At 40.7% G+C, this 21,119-nt stretch overlaps 1 protein-coding gene across 1 annotated transcript in view; it reads left to right on the forward strand.

Annotated features, from left to right (window-relative positions):
• The window catches only part of GABRR3 (gamma-aminobutyric acid (GABA) A receptor, rho 3), a 31,996-nt gene extending 15,054 nt beyond the window's left edge, over nucleotides 1-16,942 (forward strand). Inside the window, exons 3-9 of the mRNA XM_009869944.1 lie at nucleotides 3,969-4,036; nucleotides 5,532-5,755; nucleotides 9,022-9,104; nucleotides 9,925-10,065; nucleotides 12,794-12,946; nucleotides 15,433-15,629; nucleotides 16,640-16,942. Of these exons, the coding sequence (XP_009868246.1) occupies nucleotides 3,969-4,036; nucleotides 5,532-5,755; nucleotides 9,022-9,104; nucleotides 9,925-10,065; nucleotides 12,794-12,946; nucleotides 15,433-15,629; nucleotides 16,640-16,942 (1,169 nt within the window). The remainder of the gene's footprint in view (nucleotides 1-3,968; nucleotides 4,037-5,531; nucleotides 5,756-9,021; nucleotides 9,105-9,924; nucleotides 10,066-12,793; nucleotides 12,947-15,432; nucleotides 15,630-16,639) is intronic.
• The last annotated feature ends 4,177 nt before the right edge of the window (nucleotides 16,943-21,119 follow it).

Consider the following 21,119-nt stretch of genomic DNA (forward strand, 5'->3'; position numbering starts at 1 on the left):
CTATTCCAGGTGTGGTCTCACCAGGGCAGAGCAGAGGGGGAGGAGAACCTCCCTAGACCTGCTGGACACACTTTTCTCAATGCACCCCAGGATCCCATTGGTCCTCTTGGCCACAAGGGCACCTTGCTGTCCCATGGGCAACTTACTGTCCACTAGGACTCCGAGGTCTTTCTCCACGGGGCTGCTTTCCAGCAGGACGTACCCTAATCTGTTCTGGTGCCTGGTGTTATTTCTCCCAGATGCAGGACTCTACACGTGTCCTTATGGAACTTCATGAGGTTCCCCTTTGCCCGGCTCTCCAGCCTGTCCAGATCTCGTTGGATGGCACCACAACCTTCAGGTGTGTCAGCCACCCCTCTCCATTTCGTATCATCAGTCAACTTGCTGAGGGTGCACTCTATCCCCTCATCCAAGTCGCTGATGAAGATATTGAACAAAACTGGACCCAGCACTGATCCCTGGGGAACACCACTGGCCACAGGCCTCCAACTTGACTCTGTGTCGCTGATCACAATCCTCTGAACTCTGTTGCTGAGCCAGTTTGCAATCAACCTCATGGTCCAATCATCTATTCCACGTTTCTTGAGTTTACCTATGACGATGTTACAGGGAACAGTATCGAAAGCTTTACTGAGATCAAGGTATTTGACATCCACCAGTCTCCCTTCATCTACCCATTTGGTCATGTCCTCATAGAAGGATATCAGATTAGTCAGGCAAGGTTTCCCCTTGGTAAATCCATGCTGACTACTCCTGATAACTTTCTTTTCTTCCAACTGATTAGAGATGGCCTTCAGAATGAGCCGCTCCATCACCTTCCCAGAGATGGAGGTGAGGCTGACGGATGGAGGTGAGGTGTAGTTGCCAGGGCCCTCCTTCTTGCCCTTTTTGAAGACTGGAGGGATATTGGCTTTTTTCCAGTCCTCAGGCACCTCTCCCTTTCCCCATGATTTTTCAAAGATGACAGAGAGCAGCTCAGCCCCAACATCAGCCAACTCTCTCAGCACACGTGGATGCACTCCGTCAGGGCCCATGGATTTGTAATCATAAGCTGCCACTAATTTCTACCTCTGTGATCTGTTTCTTTATATCTGCCCAGAGGAGGTGAATTATTGACTGAAATTGTGCCCACACTGGAATAGTGCTTGTTGGGATAGGAAATTGTAAATTTTGCAAATCCCAAGAAAATATTAGGACTGCCATCATCACACTTGGAGCTAAGAAAAAATATTTCTTCACTATACATGATAAATGGCTTAGAAAGCCAGTCATCCTATTTTGTGGTATGATTTGTGCATAGCTCCTTGCCTATTTGAAGAATTTTGATGGTAGACATTTAACTTTATTTGCTTTAGATTTGACCTTGACTCAGATACTGGTAAAGCCATAGTTTTATGCAGCAAGTTGTTACCCTCTCCTCCCTTTCCACGCACATAAATCGACATAAATAGGACTAAACCCACTGCTTTGAACGTGCTAGTCAAGGGAATCATCCTCCAAAGTTTTAGTAATAGCAGTTAAGATCAAATGTACACCCAGATATGAGCACTTCCAGTATATCCTACCATGTGCTTCTGCCATATCTCCAGGGAAGAGTTTGGACATGCCTACAATATCAAGAAGCTGAATCTTCAGGGTGGTTAGGTAATACACAGTTCATCTGCCTATTTCCAGGCACTCTGAGCAACCCTGGTAACCAACAGGCATTTCCAAGTCACAAGCCACCCGAATCTAGAGTATGCCTGTTATACTGCGTGGACTTTAAAGGGCCAACGCCAGATTTACATCTTCAGTGCTGTTTGCATATTAGTCAGCTTTCGTACTGATCCTGCTTCTGGGCTGGAGTGCTGTGCTTCTATAGCTAGCCTGCTCCTTGACACAGCCCGCCTGGTGCACAGCTTACTCAGGTGTCAGCTCTGCAATGTGGGCTTCTGCTGCTTCATCATACAAATGAGACACTTGATAGACAGCACCTCATCTTTCTGAGGTGTTTGCATTTAAATCATGGGTGAATGCCATTTGTGAATGATGTTCACGTCGTGTGTAAATACCATGATGACTTCTGCTTAGGCTAAACCTGTCTTTAATTTACAAGATAGTTTAGATTTCAGTAGAATACCGAGAAATTCACTCCCTTCAGATTACAACCAGGCATTTTTGTACCACTACTTGATACAAGCTGATATTCACTACAAGTAAACTAATTGTGTGATGTGGTGAAAACAAACAAGAAGTGATGCAAACTGTTTTGAGAGAGGCATAAAAATTAATACTGGTTTCTGTGAAGAAGCCTGGCTGGATATATACATTGGTAGCCTTGTGTGTCAACCTCTAGGGCAGATGTCTCCTGCTGTCTATATTCTCCCAAAGATGCAGCCTTTTCCCAAATGCTGTTTAATATTTAACTAATAAAAGAATTAATTGAACTTTGCTGTCTAGAGTCCTGAACATCGTCTTGAGCTTTGGGAAGCAGACTGCTCAATGCATTCCTCTCAGAGAGAGACATGATTTCTGAGCCAGACAGCATAGGTCTTGTCAGTACTGAAACATGGTCCTGTGTGCCCTGGTAACTCTGAAGACATTTTAGGTTACTTTCCCATGCACAATGCATCCTTATCTGTTCTGTGCAGGGTCAAAGCCTCTGTTAAAAAAATACAGGTCAAGTCAAGAGATTAGAGAGACAGATTTTAAAATACCTCAAAAATAGTTCAAGATCTCTACTGGTAAGAACTCGAGGCAGCTGTGTAATCCTCGAGGGCTGCTATTTTAAGAATAATTCCAAAAAGAGACACAGTATTGTGGCTGGTTATCAGGAGAGTGGTATTTCTGGACTATTTTGGCTTGACACTGATAAAAGGAAAAGACAAGAAAAACAGACAAGTTAAAAAGCTGTTGCTGTCTTCTGCTGTTCGGACATCCTTGTACTCATGTTTTGTACTGGGTTATTTTAAAAGTATTTTAACTGACTATTTTTAACAAATGTAGTTACAATAATTACCATCGATTTTCATGCCAAATGCAGACTGTTCTTCAGGGGAGTGGGTGTATACTCATATATGCACATATCTTTCTTCTCTCCCTCCTCTGTAAGGAAGTGATTAGCTCTAGTGAAATAACTTGTTTGCTGAAAATTACACAGGTACATAACCTGTATAGAACTAGATCCTTCCGTCTAGATACTGTGTACTGTAGAGATTTGAAATAATTCATATTTTGCTGTAATTTTTCATTGATTCTTAGTCACTTTATTGTAAAAATGGAAATAGGTTTTTATAATTTATCCATTTAGATACTATTATATAACACAATGAACAGCCTTTTTCAGTGGCATGAAATAGTGGGGTAGTGTATAAAATAAAGTCAGTTAGGGCAGTGTGGTATGTATTGTACTTGATAATAAAATATATACCCAGTAATACACAATACTCCATCACAGAACATGCTTAGCACATGTACAACTTTTCCCTTGTGAGGTAGTGAGCAAGCAATTCTTTTGCACAAATATCTATGCCAGACTTTAAATTACTAAGTAACTAAAGATAATTAGCAGGCATAGTAGACATTTTGTTTATAAGTGTGGGAATAAGCATTGGAACTGGCAAGAAAGCTTTACAGTCTCTGATGTGTTTGATATATTTACTCAGCTTTTCCTTATGACAATTCTAAACAGCACTCCAAGCAGTTCATTACCTTTGGCACCATAAGGAAACTGTCACTTCTGTCCAAAATGCAATGCTAATAACAATTAGTCTGGCTGCAAAAAAAATAAGATTTTGTACTTATTTTTACAACTGGTTACCATTAGGTTTTACTTTGTTACCATGGGCTTTCTCATGCAGTCTGCTAAGGTGGACAGACCATAGTAAATGCTGGGATGGTGTCCTCTCTGTATGTTGCTAATACACAGTCTTCTCTTTAAAGGTATGGGTTTATACTCCTAATAACTCTTTCATTTTGTTACATTGAAGGGTCGCCAATACCTGTGGGCATTGATGTGCAGGTAGAAAGCATTGACAGCATATCTGAAGTTGACATGGTAAGTGGGTTAGTGGAACTGCAATAAAGAATTTCAGCCAAAATTCAGGGTTTCAGAAATATCCAGATGGATGACGTAGAATAATACAGTTAAAGAAAGCAAACCCTTAAAAGCACAACCTTGCCTTGAAGCATGCAGGTCATTCCCATTTAAGATATTAAATGTTACAGAAGAGTACACGTTAAATTTCTCCCTGGGCAAGAGGAAGAGATCAGAGTTTTAGTGCTCTGATCTGAAAATGCCAACCATTCAGTAAGCCCTGTCCACATGGGTTCTTAGTGCTCTGCACATTACATGATGAAGTTTTGTGTCCTTTGCTTATGCAGATCTGAATATTCCCATCATTTCTGGCATGGGTGGAGCTGTGGGCATAACAAATGCAAACAGAAAAGTCAGTTTCAGGAATGGTCCTAGGAAGGAGATGCCCCCACTGCGATCAAGGACCTGTAGCACTGGAATGCAGATTGTTCATTCCTCAGCTGAAATTGTCACTAATTATGCCACCCAGACAGTAGTGCCAAGTTGCTCCATCCTGGAATAGCAAGTAACACTAACGTTGCAAAGAAATACAATTTTTAATATCTTTTCACAGTGAGTGTAGCTCTAGTTGTAGGTGTTGAGTTTGCAATGTTATCTGTCAGTACAAATCTCCGCATTCCTTTGCAAACCTACCCAAATAAAAAACTTGTATTACAGGGGATGGCCTAAGTATCTTCCAAGTATTCTTATCAGAAGTAATTGTTCTAGTGAGATAAGTCATGTCTGTCTAATAATGTAAAATTTATATAGGTGAGCACAGAGCACTCAGGCTGTGCAGAAGCTCAGACTGGGTTTGCAGCATCCTATCACTTTCTATGTGTATATTTGCAGTCATGTTATTTCTCTAAATAAGATGATATATTTGTAAAAATCTTTCCTATTTTAAAAAATGTAATTCTTGTAAAATGTGTTTACTTTTATGAAATTAATCATACTATTTCTTTATGATGCACTTCATTCATGAATGTACTAATCTAAACCCCCTGTGCAATATTTTTACAAAATTACAAAACTCCAGATTAATAGATTTTACAAACTGATCTAATGCTCATGAAGAACTTGAATTAATCCCATTGTAAAAGAACCACAGTCAATTCTGGGAAAAGCTAGCAAGGATTTCCAAAGGAAACCACTTTTCATTTGCCTTTGGTTGATTTTAAAGTTTATCAACAATCCAGAAGACTATTGACATCTGTGAAATTTATGTATAGATAAAGTATGAACCTCAGACTCAGGCACCAGTGACAAGAAAAGCAGCCAGTATCTCAGAGGTAGTTCTAATCTTCTAATCTATATTTAAACCCATTGAATGGCCTTTGATTCCTCTCATTGAGGATCCTCCAGATAATGTCCAGAGAAGAAACTTGTCCTCTACATGAGTTGATTATTTTGTACCTTTTTCTATTGTATGTGAATAAAACAAGCATTGTTTTCTTTTATTTTTAATTAAACAAAGGACTTCACAATGACTTTATATCTCAGACATTATTGGAAGGATGAGAGACTTTCATTTCGTAGTAACAAAAACAAAAGTATGACTTTTGATGGAAGACTGATAAAAAAGATCTGGGTACCTGATGTATTTTTTGTACACTCCAAGAGATCTTTCATCCATGATACAACTGTGGAAAACGTCATGCTTCGAGTATACCCTGATGGCAACGTACTCTTCAGTCTGCGGTAAGACCAACACCTGTTAATAAGAAAATACATGATCGCAATTGTGGACTGATAGTCTGTGCACTGAGAAATTACTGGAAGTACTTGCAGTTAGGATTCTAATACTGGATTGGCATTAATCCCCTGGCATCAGATTAAGGGACTGGTGACCCACTGGTGTAGCAGTGGGAAAATAAAGTTAGGACTGATAACATATAGATAACATATTTTTCTATCATTCACATACTGTTTCCTGTCACAGGATAATGACAGATTTTCAATCTGTTGTAAATAGCATTGAAGTTTATCAAGGCTTATATTTTTGCCAGTGGTTTTGGCAATATTGCAGTAGTTTTCCTGTTGAGTATAGTAAAGCCCAAAATTATTAGCAAAGAACAAATGTGGATTTTTTTTCCCCTGAGTCTTTTAAAACTGTCTGACCTGTTTTCACCCTTGCATATTGGGTTTGCATACAAGGTTTTGGTAGCGGGAGGGGGCTATAGGGGTGGCTTCTCTGAGAAGCTCCTAGAAGCTTCCTCCATGTCCAACAGAGCCAATGCCACCGGCTCCAAGATGGACCCACTGCCGGCCAAGGCTGAGCCCATCAGTGACAGTGGTAGCGCCTCTGTGATAACTTATTTAAGAAGGGGGAAAAAAACCTGCACAACAGCAACTTGCAGCTGGAGAAAGGAATGAGAATATGTGAGAGAAACAACCCTGCAGGCACCCAGGTCAGTGAAGAAGGAGGGGGAGAAAGTGCTCCAGGCGCCGGAGCAGAGATTCCCCTGCAGCCCATGGTAAAGACCATGGTGAGGCAGGCTGTTCCTCTGCAGCCCGTGGAAGTTAATGGTAGAGCAGATGTCCACCTGCAGCCCATGGAGGACCCCAGACCAGAACAGTTGGATGCTTGAAGGAGGCTGTGACCCCAGGGGAAGCCCATGCTGGAGCAGGCTTCTGGCAGGACTTGTGGCCCTGTGGAGAGAGGAGGTTTGCTGGCAGGACTTGTGACCCCATCGGGGGACCCATACTGAAGCAGTTTGTTCCTGAAGGACTGCACACCACGGAAGGGACCCAAGCTGGAGCAGTTCATGAAGAACTGCAGCCTGTGGTAAGGACTCACGTTGGAGAAGTTCATGAGGAGTCCTCATCCTGAGGAGGAAGGAGTGGCAGAAACTATAGTGTGTGTTTGAGAATCACAGTGACCAGTAAGAAACAATGAGGTGAAGTATAAATTTTATTGCTATATTCATTTCCATGCTTCATGAGAGAGAGAGAGGGATCAGAGGAACTACACTACTGCACTAAGACTACAGTGGCTCTCCATGTGAGGGGTAAGACATGCATTCAGCTGGGAGAAGGAAGAGTGGCAAAGAGACATAAGATGGGCAAACACATTCTGTCAGCTTGCTGGAGAGGTAGTCATCAAGATTAACAGCAAGAAATTGTGCATAAATAGTTACAAACCAAAAAGAGGATGTGATAGGAAGGATAGAAATGGGGAGAAAGGAAAAAGTGAGATGGGAGGGAAGAAAAAGGAGGAAGCAGAGCTGAGCAACAGATGCAGTGTGAATCAATTTCCTATATTTGCTTATTGCTTGGAATCCCTTTTGTGATGGGACCCCTTGCACTGTGTCCTGCATAACATTTGCAAGCTGGTGTTCTACTTTTCTTCCTTGCTCTTGTTCTCTCTGCTCCCATGGCTCTCTCTCCCTAACCCTGCATTACCAGATGCTGTGTCCTGGGTGAGTCCTCCTTGCTCTGATAGGTGAGCTTGCAGCCAGCCTCACCTTTCTGTGCCAGTGAATTGCAAAGCCCCAAAGTTCCTGTCAAATCTGTGGATTACTTCCTGGACACAAGCACGAAGAGCAAGTGTCCTCTCCTATTCCTTTCCTTCTCTATCCGTTCTTATCATAGAACCATAGAATCTTAGAATCATAGAACAGTTTCATTTGGAAGAGACCTTCGAGACCAATGAGTCCAACTTTTGTCCTAGCCCTATCAACACCACTAAACCATGTCCCTCAGCACAACATCAACCCACCTCCTAAACACCTCCAGGGATGGTGACTCAACCACCTCACGGAGCAGCCTGTTCCAATGCCTGACAGCCCTTTCAGTAAAAACATTCTTCCTAACATCCAACCTGAACCTCCCCTGGTGCAGCCTAAGGCCATTTCCCCGTGTCCTATTACTCACCACTATGGAGAACAGACCAATAACACCCACCTGGCTACAACCTCCTTTCAAGTAGTTGTAGAAAGCGATAAGGTCTCCCCTCAGTCTTGTTTTCTCCAGGCTAAACAGCCCCAGATCCCTCAGCCTCTCCTCATACAACACATACTCCAAATCCTTTACCAGCTTGGTAGCCCACCTCTCTACTCTCTCCAGCACCTCAGTGTCCCTCTTGTAGTGAGGGGCCAAACTGAGATGCAGGGGAAGTGGAACCTAAAGGCTGGTGAATGAAAATTTTAAAATGCTTAAGGTGAAACAAATGTGTTTCTAGCCTGAATGGTGGTAATGTGCATTATCCTGAAGAATCAGATATTTGTTACAACACCCTTTTTGTATTGCCAGTTTTACATGGAGTAGGTAGACCATATTCCACATACTTACTTACATGCAAGAAATCAACCTATTTTATAGTTTTCCTTCAGTGCTTAGCATCTACGATTTTACTGAAGCAAAGAAGAACAAAATCCAGGACATTTTGCTAAAATAGTATTTCCCTCCTCCCTCAACATTTTCTTCCACTGATCCTTTACTTAGGTTTCTTCAAGCTTTTTAGAGTATTTCCATGGTGCTGAAGAAGAGAGTAGGCTTCCAGAAATTGCAGCTTTCTTATCATGCAATTAAGTGTTATAAACATTCTGTCTGGGAAAATATCACTTGGAATAATATTTGCTCTAATCCGTAATGTTATCTACTTCAATCTATGAGATTTCATTCAGAACATGTGAATTCCCCTTGTTAATCTTCATATATGTACCTCTACAAAGCAAAATGTGTGAAAGTCTAATGAAGTATGAGGCCAGTAAAGGGTTAAAAATCAAAGGTAATGTACTTAATAAGAAAGACTATTTATGTTTAAAAAATATATGTTCTCTCACTGTTTTAGTTTTATTTCACTATCTTGAAGCAATTTTAGAGGTCTCTAAAAGAAGTAGAAAACCTCAATCATTAGGTTTCTAAACAACAGATTGGTTGGGAATCTCACTAAGATGTCTGCACAGCCCTGAGAAAGTGTGAAATTCTTAATTTAATTTCTGTTTTTCTTTTCCTTTCTGCAGAATAACAGTTTCTGCTATGTGTTTCATGGATTTCAGTAGGTTTCCTCTGGACACTCAGAACTGTTCTTTAGAACTGGAAAGCTGTAAGTTTAACTCATACCTGTTCTTCATGAGTACAATTTACCAGAACTCCATCTTGTTTATAACACCTTTTTCACTTATTTTGATGTGTGACCTGAACCCTTCAACCTGTGCATATTAAACTGCGGCCAGTTTGGGATCTTTGCAGAACTCAGTGAGCTTTGGGAAGACAGAAAAAAACATGATGCACTCTGCTTTGCTTTGACTGAGTTGGTATTCTAAGGCCTAAATCTAAAAATGTTTCCTCTCTCAAAAATCACATTTTTTCTTTTGAGAAAAGAAGTGCAAGTTAACATAAAATAAGATGTCAATATTTGACTTCATGGAAAAATGAAAGTGAATACTTGCGTTACCGTGAAGTCTCTGCTTTCTCACCCCTGACTCAGTTGTCTGTAGTGAGCTGTAGAGCTCAACAAAATGTAATTCTGTTTTGCAGAGCCTGTTGACATTTCAAAATATATTCTTACTTGGATTATGAGTAAAACTGTTTTGTTGTTTAGCCTTGGAAAAGAGAACAAATCCCAAGCCTTCAGGCAGTCTGCTCAGAGTGGCAGCTCCAAAGCTTCAATCCTATGTGCCTGTGACCCGGAGCATGCCCATATCACCCATCTGTCACATAAGCTGCTGGTAGGCCGCAGGACTGGGAACAAGACAGAAGATGATCTTTGCAAAGTTTTCCACATCAATTAACTGGCAAATTGATGTGAAAAAAATGGTTCTTTGGGGTTTCTCCAGTTGTTTGAGTGGTCTCCTATCCCTAAGAAAAGAAAACAAAAGCTTTATCCCAGCAGAAGAGGTGATTTAGTATTTACTTTCTTGTAGATGCGTACAATGAAGATGATCTGATGTTATACTGGAAACACGGAAACAACTCTCTGAGCACAGATGAGCATATCTCTCTCTCCCAGTTTTTCATTGAAGAATTCAGTGCTTCCAGTGGACTAGCTTTTTACAGCAGTACCGGTATAGTAAGCCCCTGTCCTTAGAAGGGAGAAGCACAGGACACTATCATGCATAATGCCTTTCACATTCAAATTCATTGCTAATAAATGACACTGTGGAGTGATCTCAGTTAAAGTTACAGGTCCTTGTTTCTCTTCGTATTACCAATGTAACACTTCCTTCATATTAAAAGTGGTGGCCATAATGCTTATAACATTGACATCTAACAATCAGAAGCTGAAAAAAATACACAACAATCAAATATATGCTGTTGTGAGCTCTTGCAAAATCATAGTGCTTCCCTGAAAGCCGTGTGGGAGTATTTGGTTTGCAGGTATCTTTGTGTCCTGGTTATATAAAAAAGCTTGAAAATGCAAACCCTAAAGGGTCAAGTACTAGAAAGCAAACAAGAGGAACCCCAGTCTGTTTTACTGTCTAAAATCTCATTTCTGGAGCTGTAAAATGCCATTGAAAGCCTACTAACTGTAAGATTTCCGCATGAGAGTGCTTATAGCCTATTGAGGTCTAATTCACAGTTTGCTTAATGTTCCATATTTATATATAAAGTTGCAGGAAAAAAAATCCCTTTATGTCAGTCCTATATTGTTTAAATACAGGTATCTGCTCCAGAGAGGTTTTTATTTCTCCATGTAGATCTTGAACTATACTTTCTGGCAAACTACACAAGGCTTTAGGAGTTTGTTATAGTCTTAATTTCATGCAAGGTGGGTTTTATTTTCTTTGTATTTGTACACACAATTATAAATTTTTAAGTACTTCTCTATGTAAGTAGTCCATCCATACCTTTATAAGTAGATAAAACAGTATGCTTGCTACTTTACTTTCCAGTCTGAGTCAATTAATTTCAGTGTGGATATTGCCCTTTATATCAAGGCAGATTACTGAAATAGAAATTATTCCATAACACTTTGGAAAAAAGCCCTTAAGACATACAGGAGCGCAGCAAATAGATTAATTTACTGATTTTTATTTACAGGATAGATTCTTTTTGCATTTAAAAAGAGGAATTCAAGTTTGCAGTGGCTGATATTGAATGCAGAAATTTAAATTATGATGTAGCCTAAGCAGTGAGGAATTCACAGCTTGATCACATTCCTCATCCTTATCTCTTGCCCGTGTATGAGCTAAGAACAGAGCTCCAGCTTTCGAGAGCGTCTGTCACATGAGACAAGGCCGAGTGATACTTTACTATCATAACTGTGCCTTGCTGAGAGCTACGTCAAATTTCTCCTTGTTCCAAGAAGGAGACTGGGATGTTTTCCACCGAACTTCTATCACTGCATGTTGAAACCAGTTTCTGGAAACTCAGCTGGCTTCTTTCTGCCTTGCTATTCTCATCAAAAAACACTTAGGCAAGCAAATGTGACCTTGTGCACAACAATGCAACCTCATATCACCCCTGTACCCAGGGCTTTACAGCACCTTCACAGCACCTTTGACTTCACAAAGACAGCTGCTTAACACTTGCACACAGTTGTTTTGATGATGTGCTTACTCAGCAGGGTAAATGTGAACAGAAAGACTCTTTTAAAGTTGTATGGACCACTGGGAAGTACCCGAATGATGCGTGTACTCTATCAGTTAGTTATAACACTGCCCTTTGTAGGCATATACTTTTCTTTGGCTTTGAGCTTTTGTTTCAGTCAGGAGGTTCCACTTTCTCTTGTATTTTTATTTTGCTTCTTTTTGGAAGAAAATGGTTACACAGAGAACCTCCTCCCTGAACTAAGTCGTAGAGGGGAACAGTTAGCACAACTCTAATAGGATCCATCTCCCTGAAGAGTCTTGGGCAAAAAATGGACAAAAATGCTGCTCAGAAACCAGCTTTCTGCATTTGAGGTTCTGCATAGCCTTTGCTGTGGGTCTCAGTGAACTACACATGCATAGCATTTAGGCTTTTGGAGTTACCTGGCCTCCAGAGGAGCAACACTGTTAATCCATTTTTGAGATAAGACTTTTTAAAACTAATAATCTTCCCCACAGCTGAAAACACACAGAGAGTGTTTAGTATTAGATGGGGTTATTGTTGAGATACTCTTTTTTATAAAGTCACTCTTTGTGATGGCATTACTTCTCCAACACAGGCTCATTGATGTCCCCATTTATACTGGACTGGCAGATGCAGCACAGCCAGCTGCTTTTTCTTCTTTTCACTTAAACATAAAGAGATTTCCCTCCTATCACAGGAGGTATGTATAGTACACATGCTTTGCTGCATAGACACAGCATGGCCCAAAATTCACTAGATGGCATCCTTTGCTCTAAAGTCAAGGCTGGGTGAGCACACTTGTCTCACCATAGGAAAAGTGCTGCTTGTCGCTGGATATTTGTAGGGTGAGAGAAAGCAGGCTACTTTTTGGGAGAGTGTTGGCTTCACTGTCCTAGCTGGACTGGACAAGTATATTCTGTCTGTATTCTCTCAGCAGTTTCACTTGAGGCCTATTTACCTTTTTTTTTTTCAATTTCGTAACCTCAGTTATAAGATAGTATTTTATTCAGGCATTTGTGATGCTTCACTCCCAAGGTAGCAGTATTTTAATGAGATATGATGGACAGTTTGTAAAGCACTGTATAAAACCAAGGTGGTGGCAATATTTCTTAGGCATTTACTATTACTGATGTGGATACACCATGCCTGCTGGAAGCCGGGGGCCAGTGAACAGAGCTCACAAATAACAACTCTCTCTTCTCTTCTCCTCAAATCTGTTCCTCTTTCTTTCTTCAACAGGTTGGTACAATCGACTTTTTATAAACTTTGCACTCCGGAGACATATTTTCTTTTTTCTGCTGCAATCCTACTTCCCAGCCATGCTGATGGTGATGCTGTCTTGGGTTTCGTTTTGGATTGACAGAAGAGCTGTTCCTGCCAGGGTATCACTAGGTAAACCTTTAATGTATATTCTTTGGGGAGGTATAGAATGGGTAGGGGAGAGGTCTTAAAGTTACCTTAGCTTCTTATTTACACAGAACATGAGCAAGTATGTCAGGTAATTGCTTGTATTACACTATTATGGCCACTGTTGTCATTACCACAAACTCCTTTAGTCAAGCTCTGTATTTGGAAATGGGATGTTTGTTCAGACTGGCATATATCAGAAAAGAGCTCACACATCACAGAAAACCAGGATTCATTCCTTTTTTTTTTTTTTGCAAAGATTGGGTTGATTTTTCCCTCCTCCCTTCCTAGCAAAGTAACAGGAAGTAAAAGGTAGTAACAGGTAGTTGGATCACTTCCCAAATCCATGGTTCATCAGAAATACTTAATAGGCATAGAAAAAATCTATCTAAAAGCTTTGCAGCTCTGCTTTCTCTCTAGAAACATTTGGTACCTTCCTACCAGCCTGGAACCAGTTTCCCGACTTGCCCTATGTAGCAAAGCCTTTCTTTGTTAGACACCTTCAAAATGTTTGCTCTGATGCCTTAACTGTGCAGGCACATAGGCTTTTGTGGAAGCTGAAGAGTAAGCCGGGTGTCTTTCTGCTCTCTCAGAGTTCTGAACACCACAGGTCAGGAGAAAAATACTAATTTCAGTGATTTTTCTATAACATTATTGTTTTCCTCAGTGATCAATCAGTTGATGCCACTTCAAGTCTGGGAATTTAATGCTGATGGCCTTGGAATGAGTACATTTTTCTTCAAAGATTGGCATCTCTCTGAAGATCTGATGAAAATTTGTAAAGATATAATGTAACCTGAGTCCTGCAAATGTTGGTTTAAGAACTGGTAAAGATGCTCCTGTTCTTTCTTCTCACTGATGCTAGTCCAAGAAGCCAACTGTATGGTGGCATGTATCTTAGACAAGTGGAAATCTGAGGGTCTTTATTTAAGAAACAAACTGGCAGGTACTGAGGGAGCCTGCAATTACTGTCTATAGCTGTATCAATCTAGAAAAAATCGACTGTAGCTACCTTGGAGTCCTTTCTATTGTATCAGTTTAAAGCTATTAATACATGAGATATAAATCTATTTGTCAATCTAAAACCAAAACATGGTATGTCCTAGCTACTTTTATTAATGCATCTACCAGTTCCTCTTATTTATAAGAAATGTAACTTAATCTTTAAAGTTTTAATACTGACTACCTGATTTGTAATGTTGTTTTTTCTGATTATTGCCTTAATACATATATATATATACATGGATTTCTGCACAAGGCTGTGCATCAGGAGTTCTATGAATAACACAAATTGCATTAGCATAAGCCTACATAATTTATAGACAATGTTAATAACACAGTTTAAAAAGCTTAGCTCCCTAGTCTAGAGTATACATATTTTAAATAAACTGATTTCCTCGTATATGGTATATTTTAAACTCCATCCTTCAACCTAATGAACTTGCAGAGAGGAGATGGAAAAAGTGTGCCTGAAGCAGAAACATTCACAAGTTAAACATTTGTTTTCTACGAAGCACTCACTTAAAACCTTTGCTTAGGAATATCCCTGCACATCAACTAATTTTCTGGAATACCACAAGGGAGAAAACACCAAAAGGGTGCATATGTTGCTTATGATTTGGTAGTCTCACCAAAAAAACTACTCATGGAAGTGTTTTAAGTCATTCTTGTATGTTCCCGTGGATTTGAACTACCATAAAACTGCAGAAGGGCTACACTGAGACTCAGGTGAAAGTGCTATCAGCTAGTGCTGTCTCAAAGATGTTACTGATATGTCTTCACTTCCAGGGTTACATTTCTTTCTTTAAAAGCAGGGCCTGAGCTGGGTATTGGTGGTTGTTCTTTTTTCTGAGATAGAGTAAAACAGAATGAAATTAATAGTTGCATAAAAGAGGAGAGACTGAAAAGACGAGGGTGAAATTCTGGACACACTGAAGTAAACAAGTATTTGTTTCAATGGATATAGTATTTTTATGCTGGAGTGTTTTTAGAGGGCCATGGAGTTATGATAGAGACATACATGCTGATATATGTTCTCAGGAAGTACAATTTGAAAAGAAGTTGGGAAGGAAATTGGTGATTTGCCGGGACAAGAAAGTGTGTAGTGGAGACCCTGGCTCTGAGAAGTGAGGGAAGACCACAAACCTGCTTTGACTTCTCTGTAGCAGTGCCTAAAGCTGTCACAAAAATGTGTTCCTTATGCCACTGAATCACCTGTGGCATCCCCACAGTTCAAACCTGGTGTGCCGCAGCTCTAACTGCGTGCACTGAGCAGGGAGATGATTTACTGGTTTCTGTATTGTATGTGATAAGTCCTTCATGGTTCACTCCACTTTTCAGAGCCTGTGCAATGAAGTTAAAGGCAGTGTCAATCACATGCCCTCACAAAGCTGTGCTGTCCAAGCAACAGTGATGAGCTAAATGGAACCAGCTGGCCAGTATTATGATAACCTCCCCTTTTTCTTCGGCAGGTATAACTACAGTGCTGACAATGTCAACCATCATGACAGGAGTAAGTGCCTCAATGCCTCAAGTGTCTTACATAAAGGCTGTGGATGTGTATTTATGGATCAGCTTCCTTTTTGTCTTCCTGTCTGTCATCGAATATGCAGCAGTGAACTATCTCACCACAATTGAAGAGAGAAAGCAACTCAAAAAAAGGGGCAAGGTACAATCCTTTGTGTTTTGTTGCCTTCAGAAAGCATCACGGAAGCCACAGAGTAATCCTAATACACCACTGTGGTAACGGTGGAGTAACCATCTTTGGGAATCCACTCTGTATCTCTTTTCTATACTCGGCGGGAGGGAGGAAATGCAGCATCCTCTCTGAGATCTTGAGAAGGTCTGTTCCTTCTCTCCCTTCATTTTCCTGTGGGATAGGTTAGAGAGTACACTTTCTGATTTATTCTTTTCCCCTTTTTTCCTCCGCAAAGGAAGATACCTTCATCGATGGGTATTTGAGAGCGGAATGAAGGTTTTTTTTTCCTCTCTCTGGAATAAAACCCAGAAATCGCTCATGTAATATTCCTTCCTGTTTCCTGTGAGGCAGAGTCCATTTCTCCTTCTCCTGCTTCACTATTTTCAATTAGGAAGATGAGTTTAATGATGCCTTTTTTGGTCCAAGACCAGATGAATGACAAGGGTCATTTTTAGAAAAGTGTGCCTGAAGTAGAAATGTTCACAAGTTAAACATTTGATTTCTATGAAGCACTCAAGTAAAACTTTTGCTTCAAGAATATCCTCACACATAAACTCATTTGCTGGAGTGTAACAATGGCAAAAACACCAAAAGGGTACGTATGTTGCTCACAATTTGATAATCCCACCAAAACACTACTCATGGAAATGTTTGAAGTCATTTCCCAGCAGTGCAGACCTACAGGAGAGGTTGAGTCTGATTTTTCTGTCTCAGAGGCTGGAGCACATATTGCCGGCCAGAAGTTGGCAATAATCAGTCAGACAAGTGTGTTTTATTGCATATATCCTCTTCTTTGCTCATGTCCTGCCCAAGGGAGCAGGGCCCACAGACAGCAATACTGTGAGGTAGCCCTGTTCTCCATATGTTCTCCACAGAGGGAACAACATAAAAAAGAAAGCTTTCTTTATTTTCCATTTTATTTTTTAACACTTAATAAAATGGCTCCTGCCAGATGCAGAATAACTATTTTTTGTTGCCAGGCTTCAGGAATGTATAGTATTGATGCAGTGCAAGCAATGGCTTTTGACGGCTGCTATCACGACACAGATATGGACATGGACCTGACTCCTTTCTCAGACCGCTGTGAAGAGAATGAGACTCCGACAGATGCAGTCAACATCTCCAGTGAGGACACAACTCGCTTAAAGAGGAAGAGATCTCTGAAGGGAAATGTGGGCAGGATTATTTTACAGAACAATCACGTTATTGACACATATTCCAGGATTATATTTCCCAGTGTGTATATCGTGTTCAACTTTTTTTACTGGATTTTGTACATATGAACAAAACCCATTATAAGGTAGACATTATTTTGCAAATGAGGGTAGCATTGTGCTTTAAAAATAATGAAACAGCAGTAGAGGAAAGGGATAAAAGTTTCTGAAACTAACTCGTGGGTCATACCAAGCCTGGTTTGGGGAGCAGCAAAACTGTTAATGAAAAACTCTTAGGAGTCTAGTTTCTTTTTCAGTTGAACTGTTCAGTTCTTCATTGGGGCAATCTAATGTCCATGCTACTACCACAATAGCACAGAAGCAGCTTGCTCACTAAGGGAGCCCTTTGTCACACACCTAAAAGGACAGCAGCTTCCACAGGAGGTATTATCCAGTCTCTAGACTAACTATTCCTCTTTAATCAGCCTTGCTGTTTGTTCTCCACCTGTGGTCCATTTTAGTAGGCAGTCAGCACCAATCACTTTCAGATAGCTCCTATCCTTATTTCACTTGCTGCATTTCGATTTTGTGAGGCAACCTGTACACATCTCAGCAGCCTTTGTCCTCAGATGGTAATAAGGGGGAAAGTGATTATGGCTTAGCAGTGGAGTACGGACCAGCAGAATGGTGAGGCTTTGTACATTGTGCATCATCAACAAACATCCCAGGAAAAACCCTGTCAGGAAATCCCAGGAAAAACCCTGGTCCCTGGCTTTCCACAGAACCATTAAGAAGGGCCTCTGTTTTGGAGAAATCTTGCTCGCTTGTCCCTGAGGCAGCGCAGGAACAATGTCCTGGACCTGATGCACCCAGTGTCTTACAGCCACCTCCCAGGCAGATGACTAGCATCACCTGCACAAGCTCTGCCTCTCACGTGACCCACGTGTGCCTCACGTAGACTTTCTGTAATCATCTGCTTTCTGCAGAACCTTTCATTTCAGAAACACAGGCTTTGAGGCAGAGACTTTAGAGAATTTTGTCAAGAAAACAACATTTTTTTCAGCAGAATCTGGCTCTTTGTTTTATGTTGCATCCATGAGCTTGGGGGTTTGCCCCTCTGTCTCTCCATTTGGCTTCTGAGATTGAATGTTCCAGTGAGGAGAAGCTATATGTGCCTGCTTGCAGCAGTGATCCCCAGCACAGTTCAAGATACCGCACTGAGACACACAGGAAATAAAAGGAAGCAGCTGTGCCGAAACAGAGCCATGTGCAGGAATCCTGTCGGTCCCACATGAATCCTGCATGGAAATATCCTTAGGTTCAGGCTAAGGAGGCTGAATCAAGGATGTTCAGGGACACACACAAAACGTGTTCACTGCTCCAGAAAAGAATCATGATTACTTTTGTGACTTTCCCAAATAAGGAACATTTTCCACTTAAATTCCTTGGGTTTGTCTGTCATTTAATGAAGTTAGATTATATTTACAAAGTCACTTCAAAATGATAATTTGTGGTGGCAAAAAAGATCACAAGGTAAATGCTTGGTCAAGATTAGAAAATGGGAATAAATTTGGAAACCTGAACCACTCTCTGCTTTATTTGATTTTCCTGCTCCAGTTATGTTTGCTCATAGCACGGAGACGTCTTTCCCTCGCAAAAAGCTGTGTTTGTCAAGCTCCCAATTACAGAGACAGAGAAGACACATTGCATGCCGGGTGACTGAAGTCTGATGGAGTAAGCGGGTGCTTTGGCAGCCAGTTCACTGCCAAACAAATGATCAGAGCTAAGAAGGCTTTGATACTCTTCCAGGAAATCCTGTCATGGAAAGCAGAACTGTACCAGGAATGACAATGCTGGGAACATAAAGCCAAAGGACACACAGGCTTTGGCAAAAGCAACAGCATACTAGACCTCAGGCTGGGCAAATGTGTAATACAGATATACTAAAAAAAAAAATACCATGACATCCTCGCTACTACACTGCCACTATGGGGGCATCCTGAACAGATGTTCTAGGTTGCCTGAGAAGATCCCATCTAATTGCTCAAGATATGCAATGTATGTCCTAAACTTTTCACATGAACTAACATAGCAACATTGTTTTCACATATTATCTTTTTTAAAATCTGCCTTAAAGGAAGAGGTATTTGTTTTGTAGCCAACAACGAATCCTCAGCCTCCAACAGAAACAATATCCCTGGGCTTCTTGACCCAAACCAGTTTCCTCTTCTAAATTTCTTCCCAGATGTGCAGCAGCAAAAGCCTCACAGCGCAGCACACTCAGGAATTGTGTGTAGGCTGTCCAGAAAACAGGCCCACACGTGGAACTGTGGAGGAAAAGAGATTTCTGCCTGCGTTTACCTTCTGGGCTCATCCCATACAGGTTCCTAAAAGCTGCACAGCTTGCTTTGGCGGAGGAAACTGTTAGATACTTTCACCTGTGAATGTAACCACTGACAGAGTGGTCTCCCCACTGAGACTACTCTAATAGTAAGTTTTATTATGATAACGAATAAGATTGCACTTTGGGCCAATGAAACTTAACTGCACAATTTTACAGCAAAGCTTATATTTTTTATCTTCTTAATGTAGTGACAAGGATGATATCGGGATGATATCAATTATACTTCAAAAATCGACTGCGTGTATAAATAGCAAAAAATAAACAGTATTTAAATACATTATTTCTTGCTTAGAGGGCGCTAGAGAGCTGACTAAAACTGACAGGACTCTCACCCGAAGCTTGTTTTATCTTCCATAAAGGGATGGTAATAAATACTTCCAGTCAATTTGTCTAGACAGACCAGCATGGAAGTCTTCAAAAAAGTATTCTCAAGTATTTCCCATTCTTGTTATTTGTGGTTGGTTTTGCAGCCAGTCAAATGTATGGGTTTTACTTCCCACAGCATTTACTAAAAGTTAAAACATCTCAGCCATTATGAAAATACATATTTCTTTGAGTATTCATCCTAGTGGTATTCAAGCAGTTATGCTGAGAGTACTTTGTGGATTTTTGGAACAGAAATAATAGCTTGTAATGGTTTCTGTGACCAGCTGAGATGCAGGATGTGGCCTCTCTATTTTTAGCATCTACTGCTACACCCATCTGTAGAAGGAAAACATCCTGTAAGTGTTAGTATAGGTGATGCAAACTTGTAAGTCTGGAAAAACACTTCATTCTTCAAAGCTTTATAATTCTCATGAAAGATACAACCAGAATTTCATGCCAGTGATCCATTTTGCAGAGAGCTACAAAAATGTACACCTTTGATTATTCCAGCTGTTGGTGACAGCATACACTAAAACATTCACAATTTATTTTGCAAAGTGTCCTGAAGTCATGGTGAGCTCAGTCAGAATTAAAACGTAGAGAATATCTTCTTTTTCTTTGGAAGTCACAGCCCAATGAAAGAAAAAATGCTCTACAGAGAAATTTAAATTCTACTATATAATATGTACACATTTTTACAATTAGGCCAACCTTGAGTTCACCTCTGGTAACCCATTCACATGCTGATTAATCTATATTTCACAATCAGGTGTCCATGATGTTTTGGTCAGCTGGTGAACAGGATGAACAGTGGTTTGACTTTTCCTCTCCTCCGCCCCTTTTCCCCGCGTAGTACATATTGCCAGTTTCTCTAATCAGCGAGTAGGAGTTTGCTGGAAGCATTCGTGAATGCAGAACCTACTGGAATCACATCTTGTTTGTCCCAAAAGACGCAGCTCCGCCAGGGAAGCAGGAGTTACTGGTGAGTAACAACCTCACCACAGCAGGAAGACGACTGCAAAATCGTTTTCTATAAAGGGAGGGACTTGAACTGGTATTTTAGATGAGAAAGGCTCTATCATTTCCCCCCCACAAGCTGTTGATAGAACAGTCCCCTCTCTTGGCCGTCATCGGATTGTCCTCCTAGTAACTCAAGCCCGATATACACCAGCCATGCACTGTAAGGCTGCCAAGCTTCCAAATTTCACCTTTCTCCAGTAGTTCTGCTTTGTACGCATCAAGCCACCGGTACACAAGAATAAAACTTTAGCAGAGCCTACCTAACAATTTTTCTGATGTCTTTCAGCCAATGTAAATGAATCCATCAACAGGCATCTTTTAATAAAGGTAACTAAAAACCTTTCTAGACGTTTTCAATGTGCTCCGTGAGGATCCTAAAGGTTTCCTTCGAGGGATCCTCAGACGGGCTCTGGAACAAGATTCTGGTCCAGGGAAAAAAAAAAAAGAATGCAGCTAAACCCCAGGCACTTGTGTGTGTATAAAGTAAAATTTTACACACACAACCACAACATTCAC

Source organism: Apaloderma vittatum, unplaced genomic scaffold, assembly GCF_000703405.1.
Source record: "Apaloderma vittatum isolate BGI_N311 unplaced genomic scaffold, ASM70340v1 scaffold13180, whole genome shotgun sequence".
Taxonomy (NCBI): Eukaryota; Metazoa; Chordata; class Aves; order Trogoniformes; family Trogonidae; genus Apaloderma; species Apaloderma vittatum.